This window comes from Pungitius pungitius, chromosome 15 (assembly GCF_949316345.1).
Source record: "Pungitius pungitius chromosome 15, fPunPun2.1, whole genome shotgun sequence".
Classification (NCBI taxonomy): Eukaryota; Metazoa; Chordata; class Actinopteri; order Perciformes; family Gasterosteidae; genus Pungitius; species Pungitius pungitius.
In genome coordinates, this window is record NC_084914.1 from 835243 (window position 1) to 859469 (window position 24227).

A 24227-nucleotide genomic window follows, 5' to 3' on the forward strand; every position below is an offset into this window, starting at 1 on the left:
TAATCCGCTTTGCAGCTTTTCCTACAATAGAAATGAAGAGATGAGGGAGAAAGAACGTGGGCAGTTTTCTTTTTGCTTGGCGATGGTTTTGAGAGGGAGGGTTCGGTGGTGGAGGGGTTAGGTCTCCTGGTTGGGGGGTGTGTGTGTGTCTGTGTGTGTGAATGAAGGGGGGGGGGGGGGGGATTAGCCGGGCTCCCATAGACAAAAGGCAAATGGATTTGCGCGGCTCGGGTTTATTCACTACGGGTGAGAAAAGGTCAGATGCAGAGCGCCGGCCGGCTATTGTTGTCCTCCGAGATCCGTCCCTCACCTCCGAATCATCCCTTTGAAAGGAAAAAAGTTCAGCCAGGGGGGGGTCACCGGGGGAAGGGGGGGGGGGGGGGGTTAACAAAACCGCTTCGGCAAACAAGCACATAGAAACATTAACACACACACACATTAGTGTTCAAGTAAGTCTGTTCCTAGCATGCACACTTATTCTGAAACGCACAATCACGATTCAAATGCTCTCACGCCGGCAGGTGCACACTTCTCCCTGCACAGCACTCAGGTGCACGTGCACGTGCACGGGTGCACGAGTCCTCACGCACACGTCAACGCTTTAACCTGCTTTTTCCCCCCCCTGAAAAAATCACCACAAAATCCATCAGGAAGAATCTTCATTTCACTTCACATGCTTTACGCTCGCCTCACGTCTCCACCCGACCAACGGGGTGACTCCACCTCTGTGTGTAGTGTGTGTGTGTGTGTGTGTGGTGTCGCACACACACACACACACACACACACACACACACACACACACACACACGCTACACACTCCTCCAACATGCAACGTTTCAATGGAAAAAAGCACGGATTCAAAGTTCAACCCAGAGACGGACGGCCCTCAGACACAAAATGCATTTCTTTTTGTAAAAGGGATGGTGCATAACATGTGCACCCCCCCCCCCTCCCCCTGCACCCTACCACCCCCACCCCAATCCAACAGGAATGAATGAAGAGGAAGAGGGGTTATAAGCAAGCAGAACAACAATTCAATCCTACCGATATTCCATGGTGGGGTAACGCAGCAGACACCTCCACCCGCGTCTACGCCCCCCCCCCTCCAGTCCGGCTGCTCCGACACCACCGACTCAGGGATGGAACGCCACCGGGCGGAGGAAGAGGAGGAGGAGAGAGGGAGGGAGTTTCATCACCTCCCATCATCCACTTTCTCTCCTTTGACACAAAAAGGAAAGTTCCCAGCTTCCTCTCCTCCTCTTCCTCCTCTTCCTCCTCTTCCTCCTCTTCCCGCCATCCTCTTCGCATCCGCCGCAAAAAGAGACAAAAATGAAAATTGCGGATTTTTCTCCAATCTTTCCCCCTTTTCTTTCTGAACTCAGCACACGCTCAAAGAGGAGCAGAGAGGAGGAAGAGGAGCAGCAGCCTCCAACACCTCCACGGAGAGGACTGAGAGAGAGAGAGAGAGAGACTACAAAGTGCGCGCTGGGGCTCCTCCTTATATTCCTCCCATCCCTCCCTCCATTCCCTGCCTGTCTACAGCACATGTCACCTCCCCTCGTTGCCACGGCGACGGCTCCACATGTTGCCGACAGGAGGAGGAAGAGGAGAGGAAGAGGAGGTGAGGACAAGAGAGGGAAAAGGGGAGAGGAGGGGGTGGGAGAACAAATAGGGAGAAAGGAAAAGCAAAGAAGGAGGCAAAAAAAGTAGGAGCAAGGGATTAAGGAGCGGCAGAGCGAGCGGGAGAGGAGCAGAGGGATGAGGCTGCAAGGAAATAAGGAGAGGAGAGGAGGAAAGAAAAAAAGGGACTTGTTTTTCCTTCAAAGAATGAGAATGAGTCGCTGAGAGCTGCTGCTCACTCCTCCAGACAGAGACTGAGGACTCCTCTCCAGGATCCTCCTGAGGAGGACGCACTGCAGAGCACCTCCTCGCACACGAGCATGTGACCCGGCGAGGGGGCGCCGTGCATAGAGAGAGGAGAAGGGAGGCCGATAAATAAAGAGTAGCATCCGGTCATCTACATCCTCACATTCACCTGGGATGAGATCATTCACAATGTGTCACAATGTGTCACAATGTGTCACAATGTGTCACAATGTGTCAGTCAGAATCCTTATTGTTAAAACCCACGTCATGTGGGGACATTTTATCTCACATTTAAGATGCTTCATTTGAAAAATGGATATTTATCGCCCTAAAAACAACATCGCATCGCTCTGATGGAGCTTTAAACTTCCTGTAGTTTTGTACATTTTATTTTTATGTATTCTGAATCTTTTGATTAACATGGAAACAACGGCTTTACTTTTGACCCAAAAAACTCATTGAAAATTTTGAATGAAAAATTCCAAAGAATCCTGCAGTTTCTCTGTAATTTTCACTCAATAAAACGTCCTTTTCATCGCGTCATCGCCCCGACAATCGACTTCGTCTCCATCGTCTTCGCCAAACAGAGAGTGCAGTGGACAGTTACAGTTTGTGCTGTCACACACACACACACACACACACACACAATATGGTGCCCCCCCCAGCACTAATCAACAAATAGGGCTAATGAGTTATTAGCTGCATAGAAGGAGGCGCTGAGGCCGATGGAGGACCAACAGCTGCAGCAAACACAGGAGGGGGGCTACAGCGTTAAGACAGGAAGGTGTGTGTGTGTGTGTGTGTGTGTGTGTGCGTGTGTGTCTGTGTGCAGTTTGTCTTAGAAACGGGGGGTAACGGGGGGAGATGCTGCCTAATGCAGATGACAAGTTCTTGGGGACTGTGTGCGTATGTTTGTGTGTGTTCGGGTGGGGGGCCATCAGTTCATCTTTCTATTCAACAGTCCCCCCCCCCCCCCCCCCCCCCCCACTCCCTCCAACTCCTTCACAATCACCCCCACACCTCCTTTTGTCCCCTTCAGCGACAGCTGGAGGTGGCAGGCAGCGAGGACCCGGCTCCGAATGTGTCTGTTTGAGTGGGTGGGGGTGGGGGGGGGGGGGCGGTTGCTTGGTGGCTGGTGGACATTTCGGGGGGGGGGGGTAGTTTGTATTCCCCCCCTCCACCTACCTAGGTCTGATCACAAGCTGAGGCGAGCGAGAGTTCAGGGCGCCGATGTTTTATTTCCTTTTAGCAGAGTTTCAGTCCACCCACAGGCTGTTATTCTCTAGAGCGACGCCCCCTAAAACACACAAACACACCTACACACTCTCACACGCCGGCGCCACCTCCACCTGCTCCCACTCTCCCCGTCTCCGTCTGCACCGGCGTTGTATAAGAGCTCAGCCTGTGGGCCGCAGCTTTGTGATGGATGGCCTCAGGTGTGATTCAAAGACACGACAGGACGTGTCACATGGGTTACACGAGTGCCGCATCGTAGCAAGGTGAGTATTTTAAATGTTTTACACTAACAAGGGTGAAACACATATACGAGAACAGGTGAAGTGGAGCAACCACCATAGCCAGAAAAAAATAAATGAGCCCCCCGCCTCCCCAAAAGAACGTTGTATATTCTGACTGTGTTACACTGCAGACTAGACACAGAGGAGCAAGAATTATCCAATAATGTGAAATGATGTAGAAATGAGACTTGACTATATGTGACAGAAGCTCTGCTTTGGGGTTTAGAGGTGTGACGAGAGTAAAAATGAGTGATTTCATTAAGGATTGTTTTTTTCTCGGCCTTCTTTAGTCCAAGCTGGACGTTTGAAAGCCGCGCTCCAGACGGAGGTGATTTTGGATGTGAGGAGGATGCGGTCACCTTGGTAACCGTTGCTCTGGACTAGACTTGGAATCACCGGGGGCAGCATGTTTGGCGACAGAGGGAAATAAATAAATGAAAGGAATCAGATCGGTGCTAAAGGACAGATGTTTTATCTTTAAGAGTGGTTTGATCATAATTCAGTTTGCATGGGAAGAACATCACCCACTTCACAACTCCAACTTGTTAAACGTAACGTGGGAGGTGAAAACCATGATCAGCCTATATGTCAGTCAACATCGTGTTTCGTTACATAAAATCCTTTCTTCTTTTCCAACAAAGATCTCCACGATCAGTTCGGCAACGAGAAAGCTGGTGACCATGAAGCCGCGTGACACCTGGAGAACGAGGTCTCCGACCAACCGCCTCCTCGCGTGGAAAAACATCCACTCATCTCGCAACCGTCGGATGGAAGCGCCGCCGGGGCCCCCGATTGGCCGTCGCCCCGGCGACAGCTCGCGCGCCACATTCAAACGGGCCCCGCCGGCGGACTGGCGATGAAAGGCCCGTCCCCTCCTTGTCTTCCTCCCAAACGGCGGCTCATTCAGGCCGGGACCACCGGGGCCGAGGTCCCTTTGTGTGCTGCCGCAAACATATCATGGGTTCCTGCGACCTGCCGCCCTGCCCCCCACTCGCCTCGACTCTTCAGATGCCACCCGAGACAAAAGAGCCATTGTGCACCCCCCCGCCCTCCTCCCCGTACAGTAGGCAAAGCGTAACATCTGGGGCTCCTCCTCCTACAGTTACACATGTCAAAGGGAACGAGCGGGGCAGTCACTCAACGCGACCCCCATTTAGCGTTAGCACTCAGCGCGGCGGGATGGCGTCGCCCCCACCGGTCGCTAAAGGCTAACGCTAGTTAGCTACCGTAAGGATGTTAACAGTAATAACAACAGTCACAATAAACCTTCCGTCAGTCCTCGCACAACAGTCACGTGGACGTGCGCCTAAGTGGAGCTTCAACGCATCATGATGTAACTTAACGCAACCCCCATTAGCGTTAGCAGTTAGCGACACCGATGAACCACAGTGCGATGTGTCGTCTTCACTTGATTTTGCCGCTCAGCCAAAGAGGAATATTTACATGCTGGAATGTTTCAGGGAGGCTCGTTGCAGCTTAAATGAAATGCAGTCGTTCCACTGAGGAGCTTCAAATGATCTCACTGTTTCACAACATTTCATCACACAGCCGCACGCAGCCGGACAAAATGCAATGTACAAAAAGCACTGCTGGTTTCCCTGTCCCTGCAGCCTTCAGCTACACCGTGTACACACACACACACACACACACACACACACACACACACACACACACACACACACACACTGTCTTTCATGTTGTGTTCAAGTGCCACTAATGTGTCTGTGGTTATTCTGCAAAAGGAAAATGAGTCCATATTTTGTGTTATTTAACACTACAATTGGCACATTATAATACAGGCCTGTCACAGAGCAAAGTGCTGCGTCTCCCCCCCCCCCCCCCCCCCTCCTCGCACATTTGTTGTGCGAGGAGAAGAAAAAAAAGAAACGGGAGGGAGGGACAGGATGGATGGGTCCCCCTCAACCGTCACCTTTATCAGCCATCTTCCCCCGCCGGGGGGAGGACGCCTCGCAGCTCCGCAAAATAAATGGAGGGGTTATTTCCTGGGGGGGGGGGGGGTTCAATTGCATCTTTAGGGAAACGGGAAATGTTTATGGTGAACAGTGAAGTCAGTGAAATAATAACCGCTAACCTCGATCCGGGGACTTGCAGTTTTTACTAAAACGAAAACACCGATATGCTAGCAAGCAGCTAGCGTCTGTTGCCTAGCAACCAATTCTGTGTGTGGAGGCAGCCAGGTGGCCATTTTTACTGTGAGCATTGAAATCTTTTAATAATAAAACAAAAACACATTTTCATATTGCCATACCTGATTTAAACGCCCCTTAGCTTTGTATGTATGTATATCCATATACATTGACTTTGTGTATGTGTAGACTTGTAACCATGACGACAACCACTTAAAAAGGGGATACGTTTGACACAATTACCCAAGACATCCAACTCAGAGGCATTTTCCCTGTGACCCCCCCCCCCCCCAGCACAAACCTCCACACACCCGCGTGCACAGAGCCTCCAAATACAGCAACACTGTGTGTGTGTATGTGTGTGTGTGTGTGCGTGTGTGTGAGATGCTCTGGCCAGATGTGCACACATATAGCCGCTGGTGGGAACATAGTCTTGAATAAATGCACTGATTATTCATGCTTGAGGGATGTTTGCTCAAAGCTGTTTTCGGTAACTGATAAAGTTTTAAACAATTAAAGCAGGTTTCTGTGAGCTGTTTCACAAATTTCCACCACAGAAGGAGGGGATAATATTTTGTTAGCTGCAACCCCGTCGGCCCGAACCCGCGTCATCGCCATGACAACGTCCCCTTGGGCCTGAATCACTTAAAACCTGCCGAGTCCCCTGACCAAACCTCAACTCTGACGTCTAGTGCCTGATTTGTTTTAGCAAAGGAGAAAAGCTCTTCAGGTGTGTAACATGCAGCGAGGTGGAACACATGCAGTCCTCAGACTTTAGTAAAACGTCCTGGAAGCTGGCATTTGAATTCCCCCGATGCGTGAAGTCTCTCATCCAACATCCTCGTTCTGCTCCTCAGTAACAAACCGTCTCACTTCAGCTCTCTGTACTTCCATAAATAACAAATACTCCCCACAACAGAGAATAAAACGCACTGAACAACCAGAGTCCAGAGAGGGAGGGATTAGTAACGTAAAGGTTGACACCACCAATCACCGACCTGCGTGAGATTTAAAGGTGAAACCAAGGATCAATTGACTCAAACCAAAGATCCTGTGATCTCTGAATGAATCATGTGCCCCCGTTTACTCCAATTCACACTTGTATTGAGTGTGTGTGTGTCGTCCTGCAGAAGTCCAGGTAATACAAGGTGAGCTGCTGACCCGCAGAAAGGTCACTTTGTGTTTGAAGGTTTCCTTCGACAACCAGAAGGCAACGTCGAGCAGCTTGTGAGCGGGGCTTTTAAATAGCAAATATGGGAGGACTGTGGCAGTGAGCCAAGATGGCAGCATTGCCCCCCCCTCCCCAACCCCCCCACGGCGTCCCTGGGCCGGCGCTGTCCTCGCTGTGTCCCGCCTTAAGGTAACGGCTCCAATTTCACGGTTTAATTACAGCTGATCGGAGGAGACCCGGCCAATGCTAATGAGACGGCGCGTGGCGGGAGGACACAGCCTGTGTGTGTGTGTGTGTGTGTGTGCGTGTGTGTGTGTGTGTGTGTGCTGTGAGTCCAGCTCGGACGAGGTGAGGAGCTCCTCTGAAGTCTCTTTTCTGCGTTGGGTATTTGTGATGATTGACCGCTTTCCATCGCCCTGGAAACAGGGCCTTGTTGTACCTGAGGACCAGAGCTGCTTGTGACCAGAGATCAGACTCCCAGAAGGCCCTCCGGCGGCTACAACTCAAAGCTCACTCCTGTTGCAGACACTCACGTTGGTGGTAAAGTGAATGTTTTCACCACATCGGAGGCTTTTCTTGGCTGCCAATGACTTGTCTACAGAACGCTCGACTCGAACTCAGTCGGATGATTGCGATCATTTCATCCTCTACGAGGCACCGAAACATCAAATATATGCAAAATGAACACACGCTGCATCTTCAGCTTTCCTTCACGGCTTCACTTAGAAGCGTCTCAAGCTGGACGAATGAGTCGCTGGGTCGGTTCCGGCTCTCATTGACTTTCCATCGGGGGGCCTTTTTGTAATTGATTGGCAATCAGCCGCTCGTGACTGACGCCCGGAAGACAGGTATTCATCCATTTTACCTGCCGTCGCTCTCATTTCATGGTGGGTGCATGTTAGGCACTGGCTGTTTAGAGCCGTTATCGAAACGCAGACCATTTAATTACCCCTCTCGTGCCCCCCGCCCCAGGAAACATCTCAGCGAACTCTGTCCATGCTGATCTCTGGGGCTGCTGTCTCAGATGTCCTTGAGAAGATAACGGATCAAAGTTCCATCCACGTTTGTATCTCTTTATCCAGAATGAACAAAATGATCAATTCCCTGAAATCTACAGTGGGGCGTTATCTCTTCTTTTTCATTTTTAGCTTCACGATGAAGAGGATTGCAATGTTTGCGGTGGTCTTGCTCAGGGAAAACAATGCAATCTTTTTCAAAGGCCTGATGAAAGCTGCCAAGGTCGAACCGAAGCGAGATCGCTGCATCAAAAAAAGGTTATTTGTGCACCGGGGTCTTTTGCCTGGATTGGCCTTCTGAAGAGCTGCTGTGGTGGCGGCTGGAGGGCGAGGACACCTGGTGTGCGTCAGCGGTCATGTGGCAGAAACTGAGTTTCCCGTAGCAACCAACGTTTATTTTGTATGCAACGAAAAAGCGCAGATTGACACCGTGTGACGCTAGGATGGAACCAAAGGCCATCGATGGTGAGGAGGAGGACACCTTCAACGCTCACCAACACAACACCGTCACTACGAGAGAGTGTGTGTGTGTGTTTGTGTGTGTTTGTCGGTGCACGTTTATGAAGGCCACACAGCCCTTCAGCTCTACTCAGAGAGGAACGTAGTGTTTGCTCAGAGACCTTCAGTTTCTCTGTTGAGTTGAACCGAATGCAGAAAGTCATCTTCATCATCATCACTTGAAGCGAGTTACCTTTGCACCAAAAAAACAAGAAGTAATCACAAACCAACTGACCATCGAAAAAGGAAAGATGAGCTTTGGGTGGAGGAAGATGACTCCAACGAACTACCAACGTCGTTGTCATCCAGCATTGGCGAATTCTACTGACTTACATTAAGAAATATGTGACTATTTTTCACCAGACAACGTTGGCTAGTTGTGATTAGCTATTTAACTAACGTTAGCTATGAAGGCTTTCTAGCTAGCTAACGTTAGCTATGAAGGCTTTCTAGCTAGCTAACGTTAGCTAACGCCAGACAGAGTGCAGTCAGTCAGAGAATGTTTTTCTGTTACTTACAAAAACTATTTATTTTGGTTAAAACAAATCTAAGAAACACTTGTTTCAGTCAGTGGGGGCAAAAATTCACCCCTAAATAATATGTAAATAATCGACCCTTTTAAAACCCACGTCACTATGGGAATGTGATCTTGGTAGAGCCATATTATATAAAATACTTTTAGTAGTAAGTATTATTAAACATATGTGATATTGTGATGATACTTGTAGTATTTATAAACACCTATCAAAATAAAAGCATCTGATGCATTCTGCTCGCCCAATGAGGGGAGGGAGTTATTCCAGGGTAGCTTTTGAAGGCTGTTGTGAGGGGGAGGGGGGCGGGGGGTGATTACGGCTCAGCCCTCGGGCCGTGACAGGCTTCCTTTACGCGCCCACCCCACCCCCTCCCATGGAGAGCCGTGTCCAGCTAACGGCGTCTGCCAGGCTCCGCGGCCCCCGAGCTAACTGAAACCTTTGGCTGCAGATGCCACACAGTGTGGCGTTGGTGCTCCCATCACGGCGTGGAGGGGGAAAAGGAGGGAGGGGGAGGGAGGGGGGGGGCAGATGTGCAAATGAAGAACAGACTAAGCGGTAAACGACATAACAAGTATGAAATAAAGTATTTATGGCTATCGTGTGGTTTTTCTTGTTGGGTCGTCTTTCTTCTTCCTCAGTGAGCATCTTTTATTAGTAACTATACCACTGTGTGTTTTTGTGATGTGAAACAACTGGACTGGCCAAGAGTCTCCTCATCTTTACTAAGGGAATAAATCAAGAGAGTCGAGGGTCCTTTTCTCATAGACCTCTAAGGGACCGGAGGAGTCGCCCCCTGCTGGTCACTACACAGAATGCAGCTTAGAGACACTTCCTCATCGGCTCCACTCAGCACAGCCGGACTTCTAAAAACATAAATATAGACCAAAAGCAAAGCCATTCAACTCTGATTGTGGTTGGTAAGTAAACCGTCCTCCCCGACCAGGTAGACCACATGACCAGCACCTGGGATGCATCCCAGCATGCATCCGGCCCCCGGGGGCCTCCCGCTGTGAGGGTCCATTTCCATATCAAAGGCCACTCTGGCGCCGTGTCTCGGGCCGGAGAGAAAAAAGGAGAGGCAGCACTTGAACAGGCCCTCGTGGAGCCCTTTGAATATGGATGGCAGCGGATGCAGGTGAGGCAGAGTGTGTGCGAACTCAGGTGCACTCTCAGGCTCACACATGCAGGTGAACAATGTATGCAAGCTCACACGCATGCCATTGTTTTCATCTTCTATGATTTATTTCGCCCTCTTTGTGATGAAAATTACAGACGGAGCCGAGCACCGCGGTGAACAGACAGCCTTGATCCAGAGTGTGTGTGTGTGTGTGTGTGTGAGTGTGTGCCTCATGAATATTCTCTTTCAAATCCAGCTCTGTTGTCGGGCACCTGGGCGGGCGGCACAAAACAATGGCGCGTCATTAGGAGCGATGGTATCGACGCTCACTGCCGCTTGAGACGAAATACACAAAAAACACCATCAAGTCCGTCCAGAGACGCTGCATCAACTTTAAGGCTTTAAGGTTCCTCCACAGAACACGCAGAGGGGGCGGAGCTATCTGCCGCCTTCCCCTCCTACTACAGGCAGCTCTGCGTGTTCGACATGACGTCAACGTTCAAACACGTTTCCAACGTTTTAAACCCCCAAATCATTGGCCCAGTGACCTCGAGACACATGACGTTACACTTGATCACCACGCTCTGGCTCTGGTTTGGTCCTCAGAGCTCCTGATGCTTGATGTTCATCGATATGGAGGCAACAAGCGAGTGGCCAACCTAAATCTTTTTTTGTTTCATTGGCTCCTCCCCTTTTTCCCGCGGAGTCGCTCCTGCAGACGAATTGGATCGCGGTGATTTGCGGTGAACAATAAGCGAGCTGGCCGGGGTTTGGAGGGGGATTAGTGCCACTCCAGGACCGTTTTAATCTGGTCGCTGCCACGGCAACCTTATCTCCCTCCCTCCCGACACACACACACACACACACACACACACTCTTAATTAGACGCTAGTCCCACAGTGTTGGGTAAAGAAAGTCGAGCAACAGGCTGGATGATGTCACATGCTGAGGGGTTTGTGTGTCATCAATAGCTCCGCATGTTTGATGGAACTAATTCATTGATTGTTTTACCATTGAGGGAAGCAGAAACTTCCACGTTTACCTATTTCCAGATGTCCTGAACCGACGCGTCCTCGCTCTCATTTGATTTAGCATTAACCCAGACTCATTGACGGGGTTTTGTCGTTGTTTCTTGAATTGTCCTTAAAAGACAAAGTGGCGGATATTTCTAAAAAGGCCTCGACGAGGAGAGAAGAGGAGTCAGCTTCCTTAGTGGGTGAGGAATATTTATGTATATATATATGAGGTATATATATGTATATATATCTCAAAGGTCTAAAGCTGCCAGCGGTGATGCAGTGTGTTAATATTAATATGATAAACGTGGGGGGGGGGGGTTCGCAGGTTCACACTTCTCTTGTGTCATGGAGGGATTTTCTCTTTCTTTCTTTTTTTTTGTCTCTGTCTTGCAGCTAGGTATTGATCCCCATCGATACAGGCCCCTCACCCCCCCCCCCCCCCCCTCCCACACACCCCCTTCTCCCGGACCTCGGCGCTGCCACTTCGATGAGGGTGGCGAGCGGCGTGCCGTCACGGCTGCAGACTAACTCTGGAATCAGTGGGCGAGCCGCTTAGACGTCTGTTTGTCTCGGTGACGGTGGAGAGCGGCAGCGCTGAGATGGGGGGGTGGGGGGGTGGGGGGGGTTTGGAGGGGGCGGCAATCATCTGAAATGCCGCTCATCGAGACGCAGGATTACGATCGCAGCGTGGTTGAGAGTATCTTTCCCGATTCCCGCGTGAGTCATGGTCAATAGAATGCAATCAACACATTTCAATAGCTCGTTAGTGACGTCTGGGCCCCCCCCTCCCCCCCCCTCCCCCCCCACCTTCCCCCATTGTGCTGCTCTCCTTCCACACAAACAGACGACACATCCAAAGAGGAGCTTTTCCTCTGCGTCGTATCTGCATTGGATTCACAGATCCTGACACCTTAAATGACGACTTCAAAACTGTACAACAAACAACAAAAACACCATTTTCTGTACTCACGTCGGTGACCCCGGCCTCCAGGATGTTGACCTTTGCCTCCTCCTCCACAGCTTCTTTCTGCCGAACTACAGCCAGAAGAAACAGAGGGAGAAGAAAATGATGTCAAAATGTGTAAAGGATTTGTGTTTCCTGTGATGCACACGATGTGCACAGATATGCGGTGGTGATGTCACCGGGGTCATCTTGTAAGCACTTCCCAGACGCCAACATCTGCTAAATTATGCCATTGAACCCCCCCCACCTTGTGTTCTGCCGTGCCACAACCAAAGGAGCCATTACTGTAGCATATCAAATAGGAATTCGTAACCTGGCCTGCCGCCGGGCAAACGTTACATCAAATGTCCCCATAAATAGAATTAACCCCCCCCCCCCCACGCCCCACGCCCCACCCCTCCCAATCGCCTGGGAGGCAAACAAACAGAGGGCTACAATTCAAATTGACGGCGAAGCGGAATATTAAAACCTGAACAAAATGTTCGAGGCTGCGTGATGGATTCACGTTACATCGACAGATTCCACCACAGTCCTGAGAATTCAGATTTTACAATCAGTCCTTCAATCCGCCACAGCGTGATTGGATGGTGTTGTGTAACCGGCGACCTTTGAGCCCGCCCTTGCAGACGCATCCAGGCACTGCCTGAAGATAACACTTAAGCTGCAGGCATCAAGTGGCTATAAGTAACCTCCGAGTGTGTTATTTAATATCCATAAAAAAGAAGAATAGGTCTGGGTTACATAACCTGTAATAAAAAGTTTTTACTGGAGGAGCAGCAGACAGGTCGGCGTCCTGGAACCAGACGGAGAGGAGCGAACAGGTCCTAATGGTACCTGGATGGATAAGTACATTTATATCGATAAATATTTTATATGTATACCGATATATATCCTCTCAGCAAACGTTTGTTTGTGATAGAAACCTGTCAATCAGCGAGGAGCCCCGCCCTCAAGCATCCCCTGCTTTATGGTCTGTTTGACTTTAAATGGACCATCATTCACTAAATGGACATCATGAAGTTGGATCTACAGGAGTCTAATTGAAGAGCTGACGTGCACGCACACACACACACACGCACACACACACACACACACCCACACACACACACACACACACACACACACCCACACACACACACACACACACACACACACAGAAGAGTTAAAAGCCACATGGATCCTGAACACAAACACATTGGTTGGTTGGGAATCAGAAGAGCGGAGTTCCCCCCCCAGAGGCAGCGGCAGCATCACAGGCGCAGGGCCCCGCTCTAATCAAACCAACACACCCAGGGGCCCCCAGCCAGCTTTCACTGCAAACCCCCCCCCAAACACATCCATTTGGTGTGAAGGAACGGAGATGGACTACAGACTGGGGTGAGTTGAAGTACTCAGATCGTAGCTCTCACATACATTTGGACTGCTGGTGGGGGAGGGAGGGGTGGGGAGGGGTGGGGGCGCCTTGAGGGAAGTAGCGAGGACCAAATCTAATTTCTACAGACCGAGGCCCCTTTGTTTTCCCTCCGTGAAAAACACACATCGCTTCATTTGTCAAGCCGTCCTGTCCTGAGTTTTGCTTTATGTTAACTCAATGTATCTGTGGGGCCTGGGGGGGTTCGGGGGCAAAGGGAGGGGGTGGGGGGGGACGCAGCGAGTGCCGAGGTATCAGAAATGCTTCATTTTTCACTGTCGACAAAAGGGCCCCGAACGGCTCCACCGGGCCCCCACCCGCAGAATAGATGCAGCGAGGGGTCGTTATTAAAGGAGCCCTCAAACCCCGCCCACCTGCACGCGTCCCGCTCTGCCTCGCGGCTACGTTTCAGGAGCCGTGTAATGAGAAGAAAACAACAGCCATCCTCCAAGGGAGAAGAAAAAGGCAGCGGCGTCGCCGCGGCGACACGACGCAGCAGGACGTGACCACATCAGGTGACCACATCAGGTGACCACGCCGTCCCAGCTTTCGTTGTCTCTGTACAACGCTCTGACTGACAATAAGAAGAACAAGAAAAACCGGATCCCACAAAACGAGGAGCCCTCAGTGAGGGGGGGGGGGGGGTTAAAGAAAATCGCTTCAGAAAGTCAGCTGACCCCTTTTTGTTATTCAACGGATGTTAAAAAACAAGTCTAACCTTTAGAAAAGTTAGACATAAAAAGGTTGAATATTCTGATGAGATTAGTGTAGACAAAATAATGCGAACACCATTATGTAATCACACATGCTGCTGGTGTCATTGTGGGTAAAAATGATGTTAAATGTAGTATAAAAAGAGGTAGAAAACAACCCTCACATGTATAGACGGGTCATTTAAGGGTCATTCGAGGGCAGATTAAGGGCCACAAATACAGCATGTTGTGACTGGCTGTCTCCACCAGAATTGAAGGGTTGAACCCTGGGGTCAGTTTTTACTGAAGTGCCACTTGGTCTCTCCTTTCCTTCTTTTCACTCCCTTCCTTCTTCGCATCCTTCCTCTTCTTCCTAGTCACTATTTATTTATTCTTCACCATTCATACTATATACTATACTATATCTTTCCTCATTCGTCTTGCACTCCATCTTCTTACCTGCCATCCAGTTTCCTCCTTCATCCCTCCCAGTGTTTGTGTTTGTGTGTATGGGGGTGGGGTGGGGGGGGGGGGGGTTATTGGGCTGCCGAAAACAGGGGGGCACCATTTATCAAAGCACCCGCAGCCCGAACCAAGTGAGGGAAGAGAGGGAACTAGGCAGCGAGGAAGTACAGGAGCGAGGAAGTACAGGGGCGGGGACGACACTGTGAGCCCCCCAGCATAGATATCTGTGCCACCAGATTATTTAGCTAATCACCACTGAAGTCTGATTTGGGCCGCAAAGTGAAGCGTGAGCAGAGGAAGCCACGAGCGGAATGGATGCGGCCCGCTGCATTGGAAGGTGTTTGAATCCACGACGCCCGATGGATCCTCCCCCCGCCCTCCATTTGTTTCCATAGCAACGCAGGCGGAATATTGACATGTGTTCGAACTATTGAACACATGTCAATAGTTTGTTTCAGTGTAATTTCCTCTGTGGAAACCACATGTATGTTTGTGCATACGAAGTATTAATCATAAAAAATAAAACTCTCAGTATGAATAGGTATAAAGACACGAAGAAGAGGCCCCCACTTACATTTTGACATTTAGCGCTCCCTCCTCCATCACCCCCACCCCCCTCTCTGATGGATGACCTTTACAGATTATGACTCATTGTCTTGCTCTGCCCCCCCCCCCATCAGATCACCAGGTACAGCGGTAGCATCACAAAGTGAGAGAACATGGAACTATAAGATGACCTGGTCATCCTTTGTCTTTGAGGGCGTGGGGGTTATTATTAAAGTTATTACTCTCCAACACAGCTTTTATTTCTGGAGTTGAGTTTATCTTCTCTAAGAGTCTGAAGAAACTTCAGTCCATTCGGGCCCCTTATCCAAAGCCACTTACTGTATATTACGTTACATTTTGCATGGGGAGCAATCAGGGGTCAGGTGACTCTGGCACATGGAGCAGACGGGATTCAATCCACCAACTTTGCGGCTCCCAGCGCATCACACTACTCCATGCGCCACCATCGCCCATCATGTGACCACCGGTGTCCCGGAGGGACTCTCAGATCCCTGCGTTTCTAATCCTCAACCCCCGAGCCAGCGCACGCCGCCCGGAGCCGGACCGGCTTCCTGCGTGGACTCTTCTCCACGCGTCCGTGCCTCTTCCCGAGCCGTCCTTCTGCTCCTCCTCCGTCCAACATCTCTCCCCTAAGCCGTCCACTAAGACGTGTCCATCTGAATCCATCACGAGGCATGTTGAGATGTACAAGTATGCTTTCACAACATACTTGTACATTCTCCAAAGAGCGATGAAAGCTCATAAATCACACGACATTTGATGGATTTATCAAATGTTAAAAGGTCCACGTGATCGGAGCTGTGATTTAACTGGAGATTCAAGCTCTTACTTCCAATGCGCCAAGCTCCCCTCTCCGCTGCTCGTGAATATTGTGTCGGCGGTGGGGGTGAGGGTGGGAGGGGGGGGTTCATTCTCTCGCAGGACCCGCCGTGCAGACGCCGCGGGAGAAAACCTTGAGCCTTGGAAGCCCGCCTCCTCACTCCTCTCCGTGCAACCACGCTCAAGGTCGCTGGGTCTCATCCGTGTCGACTTCTCCTGGATCCGTGTCGACCACATACACGCATCCATGTGTGTTACACGCATCCATGTGTGTTACACGCATACGTGTGTGCGAAAGACACGCGGAGACAGAAGTAAACATATATGAAATGCTGAAGGAGGAGAGTTATTATTCCAGCCAGATGTTGGCGATTGGAGTCACGTTCACTATTTGTAGATGTCGCCACCAGCTTGCATTGTAAATGAAAAGCATTCAGGGAGCTTCTCTGTGCCAAGGCTGCACGGAAAGGTATTTCGTAAGCTATAAAATCCAAACACGTATCTGTATATCTGAAAGGTAATCAAATAATAAAGAATCGTAGCACGAGCCTGATGACCTGAAGTGAGATACATTTAGATCTACTCAGTAAACATTGACTCGCTTCTTACGTCTAGGCCTAAACACCAGGGAGGGAGCAAGTGACGTCTGCTCCGCCTTCCTTGCACCCGGGAGGGGGAAACAAAAGAAAACACGGATCCAAAGTGCTGGTCACCCAGGAGGGGGGGGCTTGGATCTGAAGCGACGCCGGCTTGTTCGAGGCTCAAGACTTGACTCGACGTCGTGGGACAGGAAAATCTACATCGCTGTAAATGTATTTCCAAATGGGGGGGGGGGGGGCGCAGTGCGCGAGCTGGAGTCATTGTGTCGATCCACATTTTAAAAAGTAATGGAGCTATTCAGCTTCATGCAGCCACCTCCTCTTATACTTTAATTCATTTTCTGTGGTCAACTTCATACACAACAACCGTTACATAAAATCTGTGTGTGGTGATTGTGAGCGCATCTAAACAGTTTATGAGGGCAGATACTGGTGTATTATGACATAATGCGTGGCTTTATGTTGAGCTAAACACACGGTGAGAGTCTTCTACCTTGTGTAGATAGAAAATATGCAGAATTGTGTTGTAGGTTCTAAATGAAATAAAATACAACTTTGTAATCCGTCTTTTCTTCTCCAAGGACACCCGCCTTTTTCTTATCACCCAGAATGTCTGACAACAAGTGCTGCATGTAAGAAAGGCCTCGAGCCACTCTACCCTTCTACAAACAAACAGCCCCCTCCTGCAGCGAGCCCGCCCCCCCGTTTCCGCCAAGACCACATTAGACCGACCGGCCCCCGGGGGCCCAGTGGCCTGATGGGTAAATCCACGATAACAGAGCCTTTCACATCAAGACTTTATCCGGACAAACTGTCTCATTCCACCGCTTCTAATTACAATCCAGGGGGGGGTCTGACAAGTTTCTCCTATCGAGGTGAGAAATAAGGCTACTCGTATAATAATTTGAACAAAGATGACTCCATGATAACAACCTCTAGCCGGGAGAGGATGGCTCAGCTTTGGAGAAATGCCAGATGACTTTGAGCTGAAACGGGCGGCTGAGGAAAGAAGGTGTTGAGAGTACGGGGGGGGGGGAAGACCGGCGGCCTCCCTCAGGACGTCCAGCGATAGTCTAGATTGTGAATAAAGGGCAGCCTCTGGCACATAAGGAAATAAACATCACGCCGGAGCGTTGGCTCGTGCTAGTAGACTTTAAAAAAAAAGAGAAAGAAGAAGGCGGCAGAGTGACCGGTGGGTAAACCAGCATTATGCTGCCAGCGCCCACTCAGAAGCTACATCAGTGGGACAGAAGGATAACAGGCGCTATTTCTCCTCCCTGGAGCCCACGCTGTTTCCAAAGTCTTGCATTCATCTGCAGGGCCGAGCAACTTCTGAGGGACTAAGAACAACAGGTACGGGGAGGAAGGAATTCACCGTCATTAATACCTTCTGTGAAGCTTTCGCCTGCAGGAGGGATTTAAAGGGAAGAAGAAAAACGGATATTTGTGCAGTATTCATTCTAGTTAATATCCTGGACCCAGTATGATAATTATAGGTGTTTTGTTTTATCACCAGGTTACTAGGTGGTAGACCCCAAATGTGTACACTAACAGAGGTCTGCTGCTAGGGAGGCTACCACATATCGCTACCAGGTATCGCCACAAGGCATCGTCACAAGGCATCGTCACAAGGTATCGCCTCCAGGTATCGTTACAAGGTATCGTTTCAAGGTATCGCTACCAGGTATCGCTACATTGTTACCACGTATCGTTCCCACCTATCATCACAAGTTATCACTACGAGTGATAACTTGTGATGAGTGGCCTACAAGGTATCGCTACCTTGCATTACAAGTCTAACAAACTAATTTAGCTAAGTAACTAAGTTTTAAAAGTAAAGGTTACACAGGTCCCGTCTCCTTAGTGAAAGTCCAGTGTTGTTGGACCCGTCCTCCCCGGTTTAAAGACTTCCTCAGACTGCCTCAAAAATGGCAAAATGTTCCCCTGGAAACAAGGACAGAATCACAAATGTCTAAATCAGATCAGATTTTAGCGATTTATCTCTCGTAGGCTGCTCTTTCAGAGGCGACTGTTGTTGGATTGCTCAGAAGCTTCTAGTTTCAATCCGTCCTTCCAGCGAGTAAGTCTTCTTATGTGATGACACATATGCCCCAGCCAGAAAGAGACAAATCCACCCACTAACACACCACCCACACAATAAAGTAGAGACAAACAATTACATTTGTGATAAAGATTTTGATACCAGATGATGGATTATATTTTGCTCTAATAACTATTTAGAACTATATTTCATTATTGTATGGTAATTTGTTTAATGCTGAATAAATAGTAATTGGAGTTTTCTAAATTTCCTTCACTCATTCACAGCAGGATCGAACCCCCGATCCTTTAATGAAGGAGCTGAGCCACAGTGTCTCATAGAAAGTAAGAAACATACACGTCTTTCCTCCACATCTCAACTGTCAGACACCTCTGATTGTGACTTTCCTCTGGAGTGGTACTGTGTGTGCGTGTGTGTGTGTGTCTGTGTGATGGTGTATAGGAGATGGAGAGAGATCGGGTTTAGAGTTGGACGTGGACCTGCAGCCTGAAGGTGACCTCATTACTAACATTTGTTCCGCTTGTCGCTGCAAATCACACACCGTGTCAGTCAGGATCCGGTGCACACACACACACACACACACACACAAACACTGAGAGCCGATAACTCCCAATCCGTGACCCCCGGGTAAATATGGCGTTCTGGCTGGGTGGGGCTGGAGGTTTATCTGAGGGTCGGAGGACATGCAAACGTGACCTCGTTTAGCGGGTTTGATCTTGGGGCATTAAAGGGAAGTTTGTGTGGCATGTAGCCCCCCCCCCCCCCCCCCCTCCAACCACCTGCAGAAACGCCTGCTGGGCAGAATCCCTGTGTGACCTGTGCAACAGCTTGCTAAACAGTTTGGGTGGGAGTGGGGGGGGGGGCTGCAGGAAGGTCAGCTTTGCAGCGTGTGCAGGAGGAAGATAACAGATGTTCTCCTTTAGCTGACTAAACGTCTGCGTCGGGGCACCTGAGAAGACCTCGAGCCGAGCCCCCGGGTCCAACAAGAACCTCGCCCCTCCTTCACTGCACGGGGCCGTAATCTGCCAAGAAACCTGAAGATTAAGATCTCCATCCCCATTGATTCATATCTCAATGGCTCAGATCAGAGGCAATTATTAAATTATGAAACAACGACATGTCAAAAGCTGTTCTTGTGTACCAAAATATGTTTGAAAGGAAATAAAGATGTCAAATCTAAACAAACCTGGGGGCAAACCTGGATGACTAAACCTACAGGAAGTAGACATCACTGACTGGAAGTGGACATTACAGACAGGAAGTAGACATCACTGAGGGGAAATAAACATCTAAAAGCTTTGAAATCACGTCTGCAGAACGTTGGTGGTCCTGGTCAGGTGGTCACCTGCAATACGACAAGAAAACGTGTTTGATTCAAACTTCAGTTCTGCCACCACCTCTCACTCCCTGTGTGTGTGTGTGTGTGTGTGTGTGTGTGTGTGTGTGTGTGTGTGTGTGTGTGTGTGTGTCTGTGTGTGTGTGTTGGAGGCGGCTGGTGATGGCAGCAGCCAGTTAACTGGTGAACATATCCGCCTTGGCAGAGACATTATGCCGAACTTGGTCCCATGCCAGCCGGCGGTGTAGTGGAAGTGTGTGTGTGTGTGTGTGTGTCTCTGTCAGCAGCTGCTACACGGGATGCGATGGCGTGGCCACCGCGCGTTTGGAGGAACACGGCTTTGGGGGCCAATCCCACTATCACACACACACACACACACACACACACACACACGCACACACACACACACACACACACACACACACACACACACACACACACACCTCCTTCGCCCAGCTGCACGGAGGTTCCCTTTGAGAGGTTTCTTGGCTCTGCACATGAGGCGCAGCGGGTAGAGGCCCCCGAACACAGTGGAGGAACCACAGGATCCGCTCCACCTTTATGCCCCTCAGCTCCACCCGAGGGGCCCGGGGGCCCCGGGGGGCCCGGGGACGGCCGGCTATCGAACCCTCCACCAGAGAGCTGTCGGGCCGCGCCGGCGTTCCTGTGACAGTGAAAGCTTTTATCGACTGCTTGAACTGAGTCACCCGCCCACACAGCCAGCTATTCATATCCTCATATCCTCCATCCATCGCATGTTTAATGGATTTCATTTTAACAAAAAAAGTGATCGGCCCTTATGTAATATCCGGAGTGGAAAAAGTTACAAAGAGAACTTTTAACTGGTCATAGAACTCTGTAATAAATAGTATTGCTTTTACTTATGATCTGCATAAGCACACGGAGGCAGGAGGAAGCATTTGGGCCTTTTCTCCTGGTTTCTTTTTCGATGGCGGCCATCAGATCCACGTCGCTGTGAGGTTGGTGTCTGACTTTCTCTGATGGAGGTGACGAGCTTTCCAGGGGGTCCTCCGTACCCGTCCGTACTCACATGGCCCGCCCCCACTCGGACATCCCAGCCAATCGTCACGCCGCATCGGTCCATACGGGGAGGAGCCGACTGTGAGGGTAAAGATTCTATTCATCAATATTCAACGGGTGGAAACAAGGAGCCACACGCTTATCTCCTTAATTACAGCCGCAGGCTGAGAGCAACTCTGAGCTGATGTATACGTAATGTGGGGGGGGGTTATTGATCGAGGGAGGGGGGGGGGGGGGGGCGCTCATTGAAGGTGCTGGCTCCCCTTAACTGTTCAATACCATCGCTAATAAATAATATCAAAGGCAAGAACGTATCTGGAGGTTGGATCAGATGGAATCTCTTCATAATGGAGGGGGGGGGGTCCTTTCGACAGGATATTGAGCCCAAAGAAACAAATAACCCTCAGATTACAACAGACTGGAGAAAGATCCTAATTGGAGTTGTTGTTTTGACACAGCTAATACGCTTTCCTGTGCCCCCCCCCCCCCCCCGCCCCCCACCCCCGCCCACACAGCAGCACCGTCGCCGGTCATCTGGGTCTAATAGGCAATATAAGAAGCTATTTACACTCCAAGGTGCTAATGCAACACTTTCCTCACATCTTATCAGCGTCACAGTGATTCTGTCACCTCAAGTGTTGACGAGCAGAATGGGACAGACGTCTTTGGACCGACGTCACATCTCCCCCCCCCCCAAACGACCCCCCCGGGGTCGCCATGAGGAGGGTGAGGTCATTGTCGCTTTATCACTGGAGTGAACGTACCCACGTCATGTCCGTGCTTCTCTCGATCGACTACGACAGGTCTGTTCCCCCGTGAACAGACGCACTAAAAACCATCTCTAGTCACATGACCACCACTTCCTGTCACCTCTCCGCCACGTCGCACTCGGGCTGCCGAAAGCTCTTCAAGTCCCCGCAATGCAAATTGAAAATTAAGGTGCTCTTCCTTAATCTGCTGCTCTAATCCAGCTGAAAAAGAGAAATCCGCAGGAAGGGCCACATTAATTATACACAAAGAGAAGAACTACAAAAGAGGGGCTGGTCTTTGAAGATACCGAGCGCTAAATGTCACCCGCCGCCTTTGAAGCTCTTTGTCTCTCACTTCTCCTCCAACATGAAACACGGGGAGGGACGTTCCAACTCATGGAGGAGAAGAAGAAGAATATGAAAGGTTTGGGACTGCAGCTCCTTGGTGCTGAGTGTTAAACCACAGGATGCTTCGTGCTCACAGAGAGGAAATAATGAACATCTACTTCACTCATTTCCTTAAAGTAAATTATTTTTTATCATTTTGTGAGTCGTCATAATTTGTCAAACTGTTGATTTGTCACAGAGGATTTTAAAATGATTCCGCCTTGAAAGGGGATTTTTCAGCGCTTTTACAGCACCAATAAAGTTATGAGCTGAACGAACATATTAAACTTTATTCTAAGACAGCACAGAGGCACAGATCCACTTCCTCTGCTCTTGCCTTTCACAATAAAAGCCCTAGGCATATACTAACCGTACACAGGAGGCAACTCAAAAGCAATAAAGTGTATTTCTAAATGAAGTTTTGTGCAGTCGTATTAAGTCACAGTTCACCTCAGACGGGACGCGGTTTGACCCTGCACACATCTAATCAAACGTTCTATTGAAAAGTTCAACATAACATTTTTTGCTACATATCTAGCCTTTGGGTGTGTTGTATTCGCCGGGACATAGTTATTGTGTCACCTGTATCATCCTCGTCTTGGCAGAAAAAGCAGATGTAGCTGTGGATTACAAGATCAATAAAGGGGTCAAAACTCTTCTAAAGATTCTGATCACAGACCTTTTTAACAAACTTTACTCAGTCAGAAGGTCGTGCTTTTGTTGGGGACTATTTTACGTGGTGGATTAATACAGACGCTCGGGCCCCCAAGAAGACAACGTTGGTCTGAATATCCAATGAAGGCTTCACATGAGACCAGAATGCCTGTAGAGGAAGTTCAGTCCCTGAGCGGCTGAAGTAGAAGACAGAAACGGAGGGTGAGGGGGTTTAGCCCCTCTGGGGTTCAGGTCTTCTTTGATGATTTTCTATAATTAAGTTAAGTTCCCAAAATAAAGCCTCTTAAATAGTGCGATCTGCCCGATCCGTTGGGCTCCATCGAATAAATAAAATAAAAACTACTTCAGAGGATGAAATGGCGGCGTCGATTTTCAGGCTGTGAACTTCCAACGCTTTCCTCTTCAACCAGTTGATCCAGGAATGTGTGGACAAACACCTGCAGAACCATCCTCCTGCTGAGAGACCACCAAGGTGAAAGGTCCCATGATTCCATTATAGCGTCAGGATGAGATTATTGCCAACATGGCAAAAGGCTTCCAGCCTGAACACGGACAGCATGAACACGGACAGCATGAACACGGACAGCCTGAACACGGACAGCATGAACACGGACAGCATGAACACGGACAGCCTGAACACGGACAGCATGAACACGGACAGCATGAACACGGACAGCATGAACACGGACAGCATGAACACGGACAGCATGAACACGGACAGCATGAACACGGATAGCATGAACACAGACAGCATGAACACGGACAGCCTGAACACGGACAGCCTGAACACGGACAGCATGAACACGGACAGCATGAACACAGACAGCCTGAACACGGACAGCATGAACACGGACAGCATGAACACAGACAGCCTGAACACGGACAGCCTGAACACGGACAGCATGAACACGGACATCCTGAACACGGCCAGCATGAACACGGACAGCCTGAACACGGACAGCATGAACACGGACAGCATGAACACGGACAGCATGAACACGGACAGCATGAACACGGACAGCATGAACACGGACAGCATGAACACGGACAGCATGAACACGGATAGCATGAACACGGACAGCATGAACACGGACAGCATGAACACGGACAGCATGAACACGGACAGCATGAACACGGATAGCATGAACACAGACAGCATGAACACGGACAGCCTGAACACGGACAGCCTGAACACGGACAGCATGAACACGGACAGCATGAACACAGACAGCCTGAACACGGACAGCCTGAACACGGACAGCATGAACACGGACAGCATGAACACGGATAGCATGAACACGGACAGCATGAACACGGATAGCATGAACACAGACAGCATGAACACGGATAGCATGAACACAGACAGCATGAACACAGACAGCATGAACACGGACAGCATGAACACGGACAGCATGAACACGGACAGCATGAACACAGACAGCATGAACACAGACAGCATGATCACAGACAGCATGAACACAGACAGCATGAACACGGACAGCCTGAACACGGACAGCATGAACACGGACACCATGAACACGGACAGCATGAACACAGACAGCATGAACATGGA

The 24227-nt window shown here is 49.8% G+C and overlaps 1 protein-coding gene across 2 annotated transcripts in view; it reads right to left on the bottom strand.

The window, feature by feature from the left end:
• Positions 1-24227, bottom strand: part of LOC119209007 (receptor-type tyrosine-protein phosphatase N2-like) — a 74878-nt gene that overhangs the window by 26097 nt on the left and 24554 nt on the right. For both annotated transcript variants that reach the window (XM_062557603.1, XM_037457911.2), the window contains one exon: positions 11858-11922. In XM_062557603.1, the coding sequence (XP_062413587.1) occupies positions 11858-11922 (65 nt within the window). The remainder of the gene's footprint in view (positions 1-11857; positions 11923-24227) is intronic.